At 41.4% G+C, this 17,260-nt stretch overlaps 1 protein-coding gene across 1 annotated transcript in view; it reads left to right on the plus strand.

Annotated features, from left to right (window-relative positions):
* LOC133606772 (pyruvate carboxylase, mitochondrial-like) overlaps nt 1-17,260 on the plus strand; it is an 828,781-nt gene that overhangs the window by 232,294 nt on the left and 579,227 nt on the right. Inside the window, exon 10 of the mRNA XM_061961089.2 lies at nt 2,657-2,775. Within this exon, the coding sequence (XP_061817073.1) occupies nt 2,657-2,775 (119 nt within the window). The remainder of the gene's footprint in view (nt 1-2,656; nt 2,776-17,260) is intronic.

Genomic DNA, 17,260 nt, shown 5'->3' on the forward strand with positions numbered 1-17,260 from the left:
GCATTTGACCCATCCCCTGGTTCACCCCCTGGGAGGTGAGGGGAGCAGTGGACAGCAGCGGCGCCGCGCCTGGGAATCATTTTTGGTGATTTAACCCCCAATTCCAACCCTTGATGCTGAGTGCCAAGCAGGGAAGAATGCTGGTATGAGCTTTTAAACATAACCTGTTAACTGCTGCCAATCAAATGGTGAATAAGATACTCTTTAGGGTTCATATGTTTGTAAATCTGACTGTGATGAAGTCAGTGCCTCACCAGCCATCAACCTCACCGCACGTCACTGCGTATTACCATTATAGAAAGTAACATCATTGTGTTTTGTGATTGGCATTAAGAGGCACAAATCGGCATTGGCCGATCATTTACTTTTTCACAGAAATCGACCAAAATTGATCGGTGGCCAACCGATCCCTGATATTGAATTATTGACCACTAGGGTCCTGGTCATAGAACACATAGTCATCAAAGGACCTCATCATCTGTAATGGCTTTGTACCACAACTGAATACAATGGCGGACTCCTGCAAAGCTCTCATATATCTGCATATATGCAGATATCTGCTGACGTAACTAAAGCAAAATAGGTCTCAAATTTCAAATGACTCGTTTTGAAGAAGCCAAATTGTTTCATAAATATCCCCCGTGATGCCTCAATGGTTTGATTTCAAATTTTCCGGATACAAAAAGCACAAAACAGACACCAACAGGTAAGAAAAGTTGTTTTTGCAAAATAGGACCCCTTCAATGCACACCAGGAAGGAATTGCTGGAAATCTACTGATCGTTGTGTGAGAAAACACAGTTATTTCAAATAAGATTCTGTGCATAAAGATTGAGAAATGTTAATAAACAGCGCCTAATTTAGGTATAAGATCGGACTTGCACTAAACCTCGACTTGCATCACTGCTGTCTGAGAATGGAACACATTTGTAACCACACCACCTGTAATCTGATTATTTTTACCTATTCACCTGCATGCATTTATTATGTCGAATCGGTTTGGGTTAAGGCATGGATTTTCAGGGTTTCTCCGAAACTGCCAAGATACCTGTGGTTACAATGACGTCATAAATTAATTTGCATAATGTGCTATGATGATAAAAGGCACAATATGTATACATATATTTAAAACTTTAAAAAAAAAAAAAAAAAAAAAAAAAAAAAAAATTAGTATTAACATATATTTTTTTATCGTTTTGCCATATTTTCAATTGTTGCTGCTTTAGTACAAGGTACTTTCTCGAGATTTTTTCAAGTGTTTACAGACTTTTAAACAGACTTTTAATGACTTTTTAAAATGAAAAACAACTAGCAACAAATCTAGCATCTTCTTCTGGTGTTATTATAGAATGTAGTCTTGTTAAAGACTCTACTTCTGTCCCTCGATGTCCCCGACTAAAAGCCGCCACTGTCCTCCTAATATTTGCACATTTTATAGATGGCTGTCCGCAAGTATATCTTCAATATATATAAAAATCAAATCCACATCACAGACATGCTGACAACGCTCCAGACAACGGCGTGTGTTTTGTTTACATCCGGTTTCAGTTTTCGGTACATCACTTGTTAATAGTGCGCAAATACTAGGCTATATATATATATATATATATATATATATATATATATATATATATATATATATATATATATATATATATATATATATATATATATATATATATATACACAATACAGGCCAAAAGTTGTGACACATCTTCTCATTCAATGCGTTTTCTTTATTTTCATGACTATTTACATTGTAGATTGTCACTGAAGGAATCAAAACTATGATTGAACACATGTGGAGTTATGTACTTAACAAAAAAAGGTGAAATAACTGAAAACATGTTTTATATTGTAGTTTTTTTCAAAACAGCCACTCTTTGCTCTGATAACTTTTTTGCACACTCTTGGTATTCTCTCGATCTTCAAGAGGTAGTCACCTGAAATGGTTTTCACTTCACAGGTGTGCTTGAAGCTCATCGAGAGAATGCCAAGAGTGTGCAAAAAAGTAATCGGAGCAAAGGGTGGCTAATTTTATAGCAGAGGAGTTGATAAAAACATCCCAAGTTGTCTCTGCTCAAAAGATTGTTTCAACATTTATTTCCACCATTTGTTGGAGCAGAACGCACAAGCCTGAAGTAATTTGGCTGCCTCACAATTCGGGCAATTTTCGGGTTTAATTCAAAACCAAATGCTGCAAAGTCTGAAGAGTGTGGACGGAATATGGTGGTTTGTTAGAAGCCTGCAAGATAAATGTTTCAAGAAGGCATTGAAGTTTGTTAACCAGCAGCAGGACTTATACTAATAGTTCTGAGAAGGCCTGGCAGACAAAAATGGAGGTGCTCCATTAAACATGTTTTTTTGCAAAATCATATTTTGAATGATGTTCGAGTGAGTGGAGTTTATTGAATTTGTCACAAACTATAATGATCCATGCGCTTGTGCTCTTTTGATGAGTGGGATTTAAATAGTTACGCAAACTATAAATGAGAAGCCATAGTGGCATCAAAGAAGAACAATTATATTCCGTTAATTGGCTTCAGCAAATATATTTTCAAAGGCTCTGCTGGAAGGCTGCCAGTAAGCTGGGATAGATGACAAAAAGACCAGCATGAAGAATGGAAGTACATTTTTTGGATTCCCTTTCTTCACAGGTGGGCTACGAGAATGCAGGGACTGTGGAATTCCTGGTGGACAAACACGGCAAACACTACTTCATCGAAGTCAACTCCCGACTCCAGGTTGAGCACACGGTGACGGAAGAAATCACTGAGTAAGTAGACCACTGGGAATTGTTTTTACTTGGTTGGGTCAGAGTAAGCTAAACTACATAATGCCATTATTTTTCTAAAATGTTGTTTAATTAGAGAAAAAATGTATGTGTGCTTTTCTGGGAGGACTATGCTGTAGTTTACCAACTTGACTGGGTAAGAGAATCGATTTGACCGCTGATAGATTGATATCCTGATATCGATGCAAAAGGCATAATATCGATCCCACCACTCCCGACTGCCAGCCAGCCGTCTAAGTGCATCAGTGGCAGAGGCAGTTTCACACTGTGAATTGTAACCCAGCCAGTTTGTTAGTAAACCTCACTCCCTGACACCTTAATAGCTTGCACTGGATAATGGGTTGACCGCTCATCTTTTAGCTCAGTGTCTGACACGCTCCACCCTCATTCAGGACCCAGGTTCAAGTCCCAGGCAGAACGGAAGCAGGGGCTGGGCCAGGCAGGTTGCACTGTACTAATGTTAGCTTACAACAAGCCTTTTAACAACACTCAGTAAACGTTTGGGAACTGAGGAGACACATTTTTTAAGCTTCTCAGGTGGAATTCTTTCCCATTCTTGCTTGATGTACAGCTTAAGTTGTTCAATACCGTTGTGGTATTTTAGGCTTCATAATGCGCCACACATTTTCAATGGGAGACAGGTCTGGACTACAGGCAGTTCAGTCTAGTACCCACACTCTTTTACTATGAAGCCATGTTGATGTAACACGTGGCTTGGCATTGTCTTGCTAAAATAAGCAGGGGCGTCCATGGTAACGTTGCTTGGATGGCAACATATGTTGCTCCAAAACCTGTATGTACCTTTCAGCATTAATGGCGCCTTCACAGATGTGTAAGTTACCCATGTCTTGGGCACTAATACACCCCCATACCATCACAGATGCTGACTTTTCAACTTTGCGCCTATAACAATCCGGATGGTTCTTTTCCTCTTTGGTCCGGAGGACACGATGTCCACAGTTTCCAAAAACAATTTGAAAAGTGGACTCTTCAGACCACAGAACACTTTTCCACTTTGTATCAGTCAAATCTTAGATGAGCTCAGGCCCAGCGAAGCCGACGGCGTTTCTGGGTGTTGTAGATAAATGGTTTTCGCCTTGCACAGGAGAGTTTTAACTTGCACTTACAGATGTAGCGACCAACTGTAGTTACTGACAGTGGGTTTCTGAAGTGTTCCTGAGCCCATGTGGTGATATCCTTTACACACTGATGTCGCTTGTTGATGCAGTACAGCCTGAGGGATCGAAGGTCACGGGCTTAGCTGCTTCCGTGCAGTGATTTCTCCAGATTCTCTGAACCCTTTGATGATATTACGGACCGTAGATGGTGAAATCCCTAAATTCCTTGCAATAGCTGGTTGAGAAAGGTTTTTCTTAAACTGTTCAACAATTTGCTCACGCATTTGTTGACAAAGTGGTGACCCTCGCCACATCCTTGTTTGTGAATGACTGAGCATTTCATGGAATCTTCTTTTATACCCAATCATGGCACCCACCTGTTCCCAATTTGCCTGTTCACCTGTGGGATGTTCCAAATAAGTGTTTGATGAGCATTCCTCAACTTTATCAGTATTTATTGCCACCTTTCCCAACTTCTTTGTCACGTGTTGCTGGCATCAAATTGTAAAGTTAATGATTATTCTCAAAAAAAAAAAAGTTTATCAGTTTGAACATCAAATATGTTGTCTTTGTAGCATATTCAACTGAATATGGCTTGAAAATGATTTGCAAATCATTGTATTCCGTTTATTTTACATCTAACACAATTTCCCAACTCATATGGAAATGGGGTTTGTATGTTAGAAAGCGAGAAAAAAAACAAAAAAAACTTTTGTCTTCTTGTCTCTCATAAGGATTGTGAACAATAGGCACAATTCCAAAAACAAAGTGCAGTTCTCCTTTAAATCCATGAATACTGAAGCTGTACAGTGTTTATCATCCATTGCATTGATGATTTATTTTGATGAATTGCATCAATCTTGATACGCTAGCTTTGTATCCAAATTGATTGTCCACGAGTGTTCCACCTTTGTTCCAGAATTTGTCCAGTCTGTTATTAAAAACATTTTCAATAGAGGATTGTGAAAGTAGGGAAACCGGTCTATAATTAGTAAATTGGTGCTTTTCTCCAGTTTTATAAATCTTTGACTTGTATTTCAAAGCCACATTTAAAGGAGCCTGTGCAGCAATCTGCAGTCTGTCTTATTTCTGACGACCTCAATTGTACCCAAATCTCTTCCAGTGTGCACCAACTTTTAGCGCACTTGTAGTTGTTTGCTCTCTGAAGCAAAGTACTATGCTTTCGGGTCATTTTAATTGGCACCAGAGGGTTGAGTGGTCGTCCCGTGTGAAGTGGCGGACGGCGTGGCGAGCGACACATCTCGTTTGCACAGGCCTGCTTTTCCGGCTGGACTCCAACTCCTGCTGCCAGTTTGCAGATTACAACCAAAAGGAGAAAACTCAACCGCAGACATGAGGGAAACATGCATTTGTTAAATTTGTACTTTAAGGCCATGTCTACATTAAGTCATTTAACCCCTCAAACGAATAATTATTTAGCCTATGCCTCGTTTCAGCCTCACTAAACCATCGTTTAAGCTTCCCCTCCTCAGACAAATCTTTACACGGCTAAGTGCGCCGTGTATTTCTTGAATCTCCGACACTTAGCTTTGTATGGACTCATTCATCGTTTACAAAGTGGGTTCGGAGAGGAAGTGACGCCAGAAAGACCACACCCACACAGGAAGTGATGTCAGAAAGACAGTGCCACAGCTAGCTTTATAAAACCCAAAGCTAAAAAGATGAAGGCGAGTCATCCAGTCATGCCATGTTTCTCCTTCTTCTACATGTACAGACGGTTGTGGAAATCACACATGAATACCTTAAGTGAAGGAATTGCGGGATTGCAGCTATTTGGGATACAACACTTCTCAGACGGCAAGACAACTTTCGCAGCTGTGATTCTATTTACAGATAAACTTTGTCCCTTCCTCCCGTAGATGTGATACAGGCAGTGTGTGACTAACAATATTGCTTTATGGATGTGACTGTGAAATGGCCAGGCAGTGTGCATGATACCCGCATCTTCGCCAACTCCGCCATTAGCGCGAAGCTTAAAGGGGAACATTATCACAATTTCAGAAGGGTTAAAACCATTAAAAATCAGTTCCCAGTAGCTTATTTTATTTTTTGAAGTTTTTTTCAAAATTTTACCCATCACGCAATATCCCTAAAAAAAGCTTCAAAGTGCCTGATTTTAACCATCGTTATATACACCCGTCCATTTTTCTGTGACGTCACATAGTGATGCCAAAACAAACAAGCATGGCGGACAGAACAGCAAGGTATAGCGACATAAGCTCGGATTCAGACTCGGATTTCAGCGGCTTTAGCGAAATTGAAGAAGAAACTGAAGCTATTGAGCCATATCGGTTTGCAAGCGAAACCGACGAAAATGACACGACAGCTAGCGACACGGGAGAAAGCAAGGACGAATTCGGTGATCGCCTTCTAACCAACGATTGGTATGCGTTTGTTTGGCATTAAAGGAAACTAACAACTATGAACTTGGTTTACAGCATATGAAATACATTTGGCAACAACATGCACTTTGAGAGTGCAGACAGCCCAGTTTTCATCAATTAATATATTCTGTAGACATACCCTCATGTCAGCAGGCCAGGGAAGCTAGGGTCAGTATTCTTCTCTTGACGATGTGAGCCAAGACATCCAAGGGGTTTAGCTCGCTCGTCTGCGGGAACAAACTGCCGCCATTGCTTGTCGTGCTACCGAGGGCCTTTGTCCCTGAATTGCTCACACACTCCGGCAGATTCAATGGGGGTCTGGCAGCAGATTTCTTTGACTTTATCGTTGGAAATGCATCTGCTTTGAGTGTCGCAGGATATCCACACATTCTTGCCATCTCTGTCGTAGCATAGCTTTCGTCGGTAAAGTGTGCGGAACAAACGTCCAATTTCTTGCCATTTTCGCATCTTTGGGCCACTGGTGCAACTTGAATTCGTCCCTGTTCGTGTTGTTACACCCTCCGACAACACACCGACGAGGCATGATGTCTCCAAGGTACGGAAAACCGTCGAAAAAACGGAAAATAACAGAGCTGATTTGACTCGGTGTTTGAGAAAATGGCGGATTGCTTCCCGATGCGTCATCGCTCCGAGAGCGAATATTAGAAAGGCATTTAATTCGCCAAAATTCACCCATTTAGGGTTCGGAAATCGGTTAAAAAAATATATGGTCTTTTTTCTGCAACATCAAGGTATATATTGATGCTTACATAGGTTTGGTGATAATGTTCCCCTTTAACTGTTCCCCTTTATCTATTCACCTTTTTATTCCCTCCACTCATCTAATTTAAGACTGCCTCCTCTCCCGAGTTTGTCATTTGAAGACAACACACTGGAGGTGGTCTCACAAGCCTCCAAAGTCCTCCTTTAAAGCACCCTTCATTCCATGTTTGATCAACAAAGCCCTGCTGTATTTGCTGGAGATTACATCTGCAAGTTTCCCTCCTCCGATTGTGATCCGTCCTCACAGCAGGACTCTTGTATGTCTCGAATCGTTTTGGCTGAAGAGTGAAGACCAACCTTCAGTTTTCCTTCTTCTTTGCCTCATTAGAGGTCAGATACCACCTCCTCCGTTCCTGTCATCAACCCCCACATCCATTCATCTTGCTTCCGCGCCTTGTAACACTTCTCCCCCACACTGGTACTGGTCCACTCATTCATCTCTCGTCCCAATCTTATTGTCCTTAACCTCACCTTTGCCTCATTTACTCCATGTCACGCTTCATATTTCTTTGTCCCCTGGACCACCTCGTTGGTGTAGAGGTCGTCAATAGGCCCTCCTACGTTTTTGTACTTTATTTTAATCCAGGCAGTTTTTTTGGTCTTAATTGTAGTGAAGGCTTTTGAAAAAGTATTTAGAGCACTTCAGTTCATCCACATTTTGTTACATGCAATGAAATGTGTTCCCTTTTGACTTAGAAGTCTATACCAATCAACATCAAAATCAGTGGTTAGAGTGTCCGCCCTGAGATCGGTAGGTCGTGAGTTCAAACCCCGGCCGAGTCATGCCAAAGACTATAAAATTGAGACCCGTTACCTCCCTGCTTGGCACTCAGCATCAAGGGTTGGAATTGGGGGTTAAATCACCAAAAATTATTCCCGGGCGCGGACACCGCTGCTGCTCACTGCTCCTCCCAGGGGGTGAACAAAGGGATGGGTCAAATGCAGAGGACAAATTTCACCACACCTAGTGTGTGTGTGTGTGACAATCATTGGTACTTTAACTTTAAAGAATGCCATTTGAAATGTTTGTAAAAAGATTACCTCTACAGTAGAAGTAGTTAAGATAAAATGGTAAATGGGTTATACTTGTATAGCGCTTTTCTACCTTCAACGTACTCAAAGCGCTTTGACACTATTTCCACATTCACCCATTCACACACACATTCACACACTGATGGCGGGAGCTGCCATGCAAGGCCCTAACCACGACCCATCAGGAGCAAGGGTGAAGTGTCTTGCTCAAGGACACAATGGACGTGACTAGGTTGGTAGAAGGCGGGGATCGAACCAGGAACCCTCAGGTTGCTAGCATGGCCACTCTCCCAACCGCGCCACGCCGTCCCCTTAGAGTACTACGTACCCAGCTTGTTGTGTTGCTGCATAGTTGTCCTGGAAGGGTCTTCTCTCTTAGACTTAGACAAACTTTATTGATCCACAAGGGAAAGTGTTCCACACAGTAGCTCAATTAAAAAGGATGGAAAGGGTAAGGATGGAAATGATAATGCAGGTATAAAGTAGACTAAAAATACCATAGTAGCAATATAAAATATATACAGTCGTGGTCAAAAGTTGACATACACTTGTAAAGAACATAATGTCATGGCTGTCTTGAGTTTCCAATAATTTCTACAACTCTTATTTTTTTGTGATAGAGTGATTGGAGCACATACTTGTTTGTCACAAAAAATATTCATGAAGTTTGGTTCTTTCATGGATTTATTATGGGTCTACTGAAAATGTGACCAAATCTGCTGGGTCAAAAGTATACATACAATACATAATGCAATATCATCCATTGCTGAATTGCATACTGTGGGAACGAAGCTGAAGGAGCCTGTTGGAGTATGAGATCTGCTGTCCCTCAATTGTCAGGTGGAGTGGGTGGGCAGGATTGTCCCAAGATGGCGAGCAGTTTGTCCAGTGTCCTCCTGTCCCTCACTGACACAAACGCCTCCAAGTGCGTGCCGGATTTCCGGATCAGTTTGTCAATCCGGTTTAAGTCCCTTTTGCTGGTGCTGCTCCCCCAACAAACCACTGCAAAGTACAGGGCACTGGCCACAACAGACTGATAAAAGATCTCCCAACAGCTTGCTGCACACATTAAATGACCTAAGCTTCAATGTGTGCAGCAAGCTGTTGGAGATCTTTCCGTCTTCATCTGTTTTTTGGTTTAATCTCCCTGAATAAAAATCTTTCTCTACTGATCGATGAAGTTTCGATCGCCGGGCAGCTCTAGACCAGTGGTTCTTAACCTTGTTGGAGGTACCGAACCCCACCAGTTTCATATGCGCATTCACCGAACCCTTCTTTAGTCAAAAATGTATATATATATTTTTTTCAAATTCAAGACAAAGTTATTTGTTTTTGGAACACTTTAGTATGGAAAACATATTCTAAGTAACAAAGACTTAATTTAGAGTTTTTTGGACACTAGGGGAACATATTTTAAGTAACAAAGACTTAATTTAGAGTTATTTGGTTAGGGTTATTTGGTTAGGGCCAGGGTTAGGGTTAGGCTTATATTAAGGCCATGCCAAATAAGGCATTAATAAGTACTTAGTAATGACTAGTTAAGAGCCAATATGCTACTTATTTGCATGTTAATAAGCAACTAATTAATGGTGAATATGTTCCCCATACTAAAGTGTTACCATGTTTTTTTTACTGGTGCACAAAGTGAACCGTGCATGAACATCACCTTGTTCAAAGAACAAAACCAACACAGTGCATAAACTCACAACAAATTACACACCTGCAAATCAGTCTGACTTCTGCTGTTGCCGTGTCCGTAATACGTCGATAGGGAGAAGTTTTTATTTACACGATGAGTCATGTGTGTCTTGACCTCCGCTGAACCCCTGATACCGACTCACCGAACCCCTAGGGTTCGATCGAACCCAGGTTAAGAACCGCTGCTCTAGACCTAAGGTTTCATGTATGAAGAGTTAGGTGGATTTCCTCCTAAAAATGGTGTCGTAATTCAGAAAACCTGTGAGCGCAAGGAAAAATTCAGATGTATTAAAGTATGCTTACGCACTAACCCAAGCACATTTCTTTGTTAAAGCCCAACGTTGAATTGGCTGCAGAAGTTTGTGCGGCTGGGCATGCCCACACCAAACCGCGTCCAGGACATGACAATTATAAATACGCAAATCGTATTGAAATTAGCCATGTGCCTGAGATCTCCACAATCTGCCCAATCACAATTCAGTAGGAATCAGTATGAGGTGCTTCTTTCTCGTGTTTCGAGCGAACGAAAGTGGGTTGTGATTGTGAGTTTGACAATGCTGTAGGCCCTGAGAACTGCACATAGCCTGAAATAAAAAATTAAATGGTCGGACGTCGGGAAGAAGGTGAAAAAAACAGGCGAGGATACCAATGATAAATGGGCGCGGCACCCCGTTTGAAAAAAATTGTCGCTGCAATGATACGTAAAACTTTAGAAGATGTGGGTGACTCTCATTACCCCCGATATAATTGTGTAACAAGCAACAAAATGTGTTTATACGGTAGCCTGCTCACAGCCAGATTAGCGTTTCATAAAATGATGTAATATTTGCTTTGCAATCTTTTAAAATGTAAACATGCCAGCGTATCAAAAAGGATACAAAAGACTTTGACTTTTGTTTGATTACTCAATTCATTATTATAACACAGGAGAGCATCAGAGAGTACGGAAAGCCCTATAAAAGAGCAGAAAGATTAAATGCGGTAGCCATTTTGTGGTGACCAATTCAGATGTGCTGATGCCAAAACACATGCTTTCGTTCCTTGATTTGAGTGAGTAGATTCTTTGCTTTGTACTTTTGATCATTAAAGTCGCTACTTTGGGGTTTTTTTGTTCTGTTTTACACGTGTTTAAGGCATGCTTTGTCAATAAACACACCAGACTTCCAACAAACTGAAAGTCTTTCTGCCTATCATTTGGCCCTCGGACAGAACAGTACAACCTGCTCAGTGGCCTTGTGGTTAGAGTGTCCGCCATGAGACTGGAAGGTCGTGAGTTCAAACCCCGGCCGAGTCATACCAAAGACTATAAAAATGGGACCCATTACCTCCCTACTTGGCACTCAGCATCAAGGGTTGGAATTGGGGGTGAAATCACCAAAATGATTCCCGAGCGCGGCCACTGCTGCTGCTCACTGCTCCCCTCACCTCCCAGGGGGTGAACTTGGGGATGGGGCAAATGCAGAGGATAAATTCACCACACCTAGTGTGTGTGTGACTTTGTTGGGACTTTAACTTTTTAACATGGACACATTGTGAAAGCAATAGGAGGCAAAGATAAATTGATTAACGTCCTCACAAATATTAATATATAGCATTGAAGGCCTACTGAAACCCACTACTACCGACCACACAGTCTGATAGTTTATATATCAATGATGAAATCTTAACATTGCAACACATGCCAATACAGCCAGGTTAGCTTACTAAAGTGCAATTTTAAATTTCGCGCGAAATATCCTGCTGAAAACGTCTCGGTATGATGACGTCAGCGTGTGACGTCACGGATTGTAGAGGACATTTTGGGACAGCATGGTGGCCAGCTATTAAGTCGTCTGTTTTCATCGCAAAATTCCACAGTATTCTGGACATCTGTGTTGGTGAATCTTTTGCAATTTGTTCAATGAACAATGGAGACAGCAAAGAAGAAAGCTGTAGGTGGGAAGCGGTGTATTGCGGCCGACTTCAGCAACACAAACACGGCCGGTGTTTCATTGTTTACATTCCCGAAAAATGACAGTCAAGCTGTACCATTGACCTGTGGAGAACTGGGACAACAGAGACTCTTACCAGAAGGACTTTGAGTTGGATGCGCAGACACGGTACCGTGAGTACGCTTGCAGCTGCGGCTTCCAAACATTTGATCGCTTGCCCGTACGTGCGTGCCGCTATGTGCATGTCACGTACGTAACTTTGGGGACTTTGGGGAAATATATGTGCTGTATGAACTTTGGGGAGGTGAACGGTACTTTGGGCTGTGGGATTGAGTGTGTTGTACAGTTGTTTGAGTTGTATTGGCGGGTTATATGGACGGGAGGGGGGGGGGTGTTTGTTATGCGGGATTAATTTGTGGCATATTAAATATAAGCCTGGTTGTGTTGTGGCTAATAGAGTATATATATGTCTAGTGTTTATTTACTGTTTTAGTCATTCCCAGCTGAATATCAGGTCCCACCCGCCTCTCACAGCATCTTCCCTATCTGAATCGCTCCCACTGCCCTCTAGTCCTTCACTCTCACTTTCCTCATCCACAAATCTTTCATCCTCGCTCAAATTAATGGGGAAATCGTCACTTTCTCGGTCCGAATCGCTCTCGCTGCTGGTGGCCATGATTGTAAACAATGTGCAGATGTGAGGAGCTCCACAACCTGTGACGTCACGCTACTCATCTGCTACTTCCGGTACAGGCACGGCTTTTTTATCAGCGACCAAAAGTTGCGAACTTTATCGTCGATGGTCTCTACTAAATCCTTTCAGCAAAAATATGGCAATATCGCGAAATGATCAAGTATGACACATAGAATGGACCTGCTATCCCCGTTTAAATAAGAAAATCGCATTTCAGTAGGCCTTTAAATGCATTAGTGAAACTTTTTTTTTTTTTGTCTTTGCCCCAATTTGTTTTACTAAATGACCACCTCTGTGTAGCCAAAGTATCCACCGCCTGTAGAAATGTGTGTACGCCAGCCACGTCAAGTTCACTCTTGATCCATCTCAACTTTGCCGTCAACGCCAGGTTTCTGTGAGTGTGCACGCTTGATACATGAGGCCCCTGGTTCTTAACTTCTCCCATTTAGGGCGGATGCAGGCCACACTGTGTTCATTGGCATTTTTAAAGCGGTAAAAAAAAAATGCTTCCGGACCTTTTGACTTCATGTTTGTGACATGCACTGTCAACTGTGAGACCTTCATGTAGAGTTGGAGCCTTTCCCAGTCATGTCAAATGAACTGAATATAGAACAGATGGACTCAAATGAAGCTGTACTAACATCTTAACGATGATACCATGATCTCCTTGAGCTCAATTTTGAGCTTCATGGCAAACTCTGAATATTAGTTATATTTGAGGTATTTTAACAGCTTCCACTCAAAATGGTGTATTCTGTCAATATGGTGTGTCTCCTGCATGCTAAGAGGTTTTCTTTTTCCTCTTTGTATCTCTGCTTCACATATTTTTACCTCCCTCCTCGACCTGCTGACAGGTTGACACGCACACGTATAAGTGTGTAGGTATACCCGGTTGTGTAATCAGTACAAAGGCAGCCTCATCTTTCATCCACAGATACATACAAAAACACTTCCTCACATTCAAACTTGATGTCCAAAGGCACTGAAGCAAGGCTCTATTATGCTGATACCTTTTCATCTGTCTTTCTTGCGAGCCCTGCACATTCCTGGACAGTTTCTGTGTGTGTGTGTGTGTGTTTGCTTCCGACTGAGAAATGCATGCACAAATATACCATCCCGCGAACATACAGTACCGTATTTTCCGGACTATAAGGCGCACTTAAAATCCTTTTTTCCCCTCAAAAACCGACAGTGCGCCTTATAACCCGGTGCACCTAATGTGCAAAGTAATTCTGGTTTTGGTTATTGACCTCAAAGCAATTTTATTTGGTACATGGTGAAATGATCAGTGTGACCAGTAAATGGCAGTCAAACATAAGCAATACGTGTAGACTGCAATATGATGGCAATATGACTCAAGTAAACAACAGCAACATTTTATATGTTCCATTGAAAATATAGAACATTACACACGGCGCTCAAAAATCTATCAAAATGTTTTAGCAAGTTTTTGGTAAGCTATGAAGCCGCACCACTTGATGGATTGTCGGCGCATTAAACATACGAGTATTATTATGGTGTGTGTATAAGGTAAGACATATTATCTGGCGTTTTGTTTGGCAATATTATGCAAAAGCAACTTTTCTTACCTTCTGGTACCTGCTGATCTGTATTTGGGATCTGCATGAATCCTGAAAAATTGTCCGCCATTGTAGTCCGTGGAGACCCCGTAGTTGATAAGCTTCTTCTTTTTCTCTATCTTCTTATTATGGGACATTCATCCTATGCTGTTGCCATTTCTAATATAAAGTAGTGTAAAGTTCTTACTTATATCTGTCAGTAAACTCGCCATGAAAGCGTTAAAACATACCGGCGTAGTGAGTTTACATTATTCACCCAAGGAACTTTAGTTATTAGAGTTCCGGTCGGACGGTTTTTCACGGGACACATTTCCGGTGTTGTTGTTTCCGGATGAGGAGATGCTGCTCCGTTATTGATTTAAGAAAAGTCTGAATGTCATTAAAACAGTTAGCTCCATCTTTTTGACACTTCTTCCTCTCCCGTCCTTGCACGCTACACCGCTACAACAAAGATGACGGGGAGAAGACGCCGCCGAAGGTGAGCCACATAAATAAGACCGCCCACAAAACGGCGCATCCTGAAGCCACTGTCAGAAAGCGGCTTGAAGATGATCTGTAAAACAATCTATGAAACATTTAACCAAATAACCACCATTACATGTTATGTAGACCAGTGGTCCCCAACCTTTTTGTAACTGCGGACCGGTCAACGTTTGAAAATTTGTCCCACGGGGGGAGGGTGTTTTGGTATTTTATTTTATTTTTATTTTTATTTTTATTTTTTTTGTCATAAAAAAAATACAATCATGTGTGCTTACGGACTATCTCTGCAGACTGTATTGATTTATATTGATATATAATGTAGGAACTAGAAATATTAAAAAATATTTTTTTATTTTTTTTATTTTTTATTTCTTGTGCAGCCCGGTACCAATAGATACACAGACCGGTACCGGGCCGCGGCCCGGTGGTTGGGGACCACTGATGTAGACCCCAAGGAAGTGTTTTCCATTTAGAAAAAAAAATAATAATAACATGACTCCTTTAATCTAATGCGCCCTGTAATCCGGTGTGCTTTAAATATATGAAAAAATATCAAAAATAGACCATTCATCGGCAGTGCGCCTTATAATCTGGTGCACCCTATGGTCCTGAAAATACGGTATATATGTCTTAGTATCATGTGTTTGAGCAACACGCTCCTCTTTTTGAAAAGCAGTCTTTGTGTGAAAACGGAATTTCCACTTTTTTTGAAAATGGCCTCTCCCAATTTGTTGGCACAGTAATTTAGCAGTGACTTATAGCAATCATCTCCCTCACTTGTTTGCTTCATTTATTTATTTATTTTTTTTCTCATGAATTTATTAATCAATTCAACAAAACAACACACAAAAATACCACAACAACGCAATCCAACCCCAAAACCAAACCCGACCCAGCAACACCCAGAATAGCAATAAACAGAGCAATTGGGAGCAATTGAGGACACACAAACACGACACAGAACAATCCAAAAGTAGCAAAACAAAAATGAATACCATCAACAGTATCAACATTAGCAACAATTTCAAAATAGCAGTGACCAAAAATCCCTCATTGATATTATCATTAAAAACATTAATAAAAATATAATAAAAAAATTATAAAAATGAACAATAGTGTCACAGCGGCTCACACCCGCATCGCATCTCACAAGCCCGACAACACACCGTGTCCAACACTTTCCACAAAGATACAACATGTCATATTTTGGTTAATTTAATAGTCAAAACGAATCTAAATAATGGATCCCATATTCCAATATATGACTCATTATTATCTAACAGTTTTTTCTACTGATATCATCTCCATAGCTTGTGTGTACCAGTCAGTATGAGTTGGACTATCAACATTTTGCTTAAATTTTGAGAGTTGAGACACTCAAACCCTCACTTTTTTAATTGTGGCTTTTGTTCATGGAGGAGGAACCTTCTTCCTAATGGTCAGAGGTGGATAGTAACGCGCTACATTTACTCCGTTACATCTACTTGAGTAACTTTTGGGATAAATTGTACTTCTGAGAGTAGTTTTAATGCAACATCTTTTACTTTTACTTGAGTATATTTATAGAGAAGAAACGCTACTTTCACTCCGCTCCATTTATTTACATTCAGCTCGCTACTCACTACTGAATTTTATCGATCTGTTAATGCACGCTTTGTTTGTTTTTGGTTGGTCAGACAGACCTTCAAAGTAGGATCTATGCATGCCTGCGTTTCACCAATCACATGCAGTCACTGGTGACGTTGGACCAATCAAACAGAGCCAGGCAGTCACATGACCGTCACATGTGGACCCCGACTTAAAGGCCTACTGAAACCCACTACTACCGTCCACGCAGTCTGATAGTTTATATATCAATGATGAAATCATAACATTGCAACACATGCCAATACGGCCGGGTTTGCTTACTAAAGTGCAATTTTGAATTTCGCGCGAAATATCCTGCTGAAAACGTCTCGGTATGATGACTTCTGCGCGTGATGTCACGGATTGTAGAGGACATTTTGGGACATCATGGTGGCCAGCTATTAAGTCGTCTGTTTTCATCGCAAAATTCCACAGTATTCTGGACATCTGTGTTGGTGAATCTTTTGCAATTTGTTCAATGAACAATGGAGACAGCAAAGAAGAAAGCTGTAGGTGGGAAGCGGTGTATTGCGGCAGGTGTTGTGCCGGATAACGCACCCCCGCACCCGGTGTTTCATTGTTTACATTCCCGGAAGATGACAGTCAAGCTTTACCATTGGCCTGTGGAGAACTGGTACAACAGAGACTCTTACCAGGAGGACTTTGAGTTGGATACGCAGACACGGTACCGTGAGTACGCATGCAGCTGCGGCTTCCAAACATTTGATCGCTTGCCCGTACGTGCGTGCCGCTATGTGCATGTCACGTACGTAACTTTGGGGTCTTTGGGGAAATATGTGTTGTATGAACTTTGGGGAGGTGAACGGTACTTTGGGCTGTGGGATTGAGTGTGTTGTGCAGGTGTTTGAGTTGTATTGGCGGGTTATATGGACGGGATGGGGGAGGTGTTTGTTGTGCGGGATTCATTTGTGGCATATTAAATATAAGCCTGGTTGTGTTGTGGCTAATAGAGTATATATATGTATTGTGTTTATTTACTGTTTTAGTCATTCCCAGCTGAATATCAGGTCCCACCCGCCTCTCACAGCATCTTCCCTATCTGAATCGCTCCCACTTCCCTCTAGTCCTTCACTCTCACTTTCCTCATCCACAAATC

Source organism: Nerophis lumbriciformis, linkage group LG05 (genome assembly GCF_033978685.3).
Source record: "Nerophis lumbriciformis linkage group LG05, RoL_Nlum_v2.1, whole genome shotgun sequence".
In the NCBI taxonomy this organism is placed as follows: Eukaryota; Metazoa; Chordata; class Actinopteri; order Syngnathiformes; family Syngnathidae; genus Nerophis; species Nerophis lumbriciformis.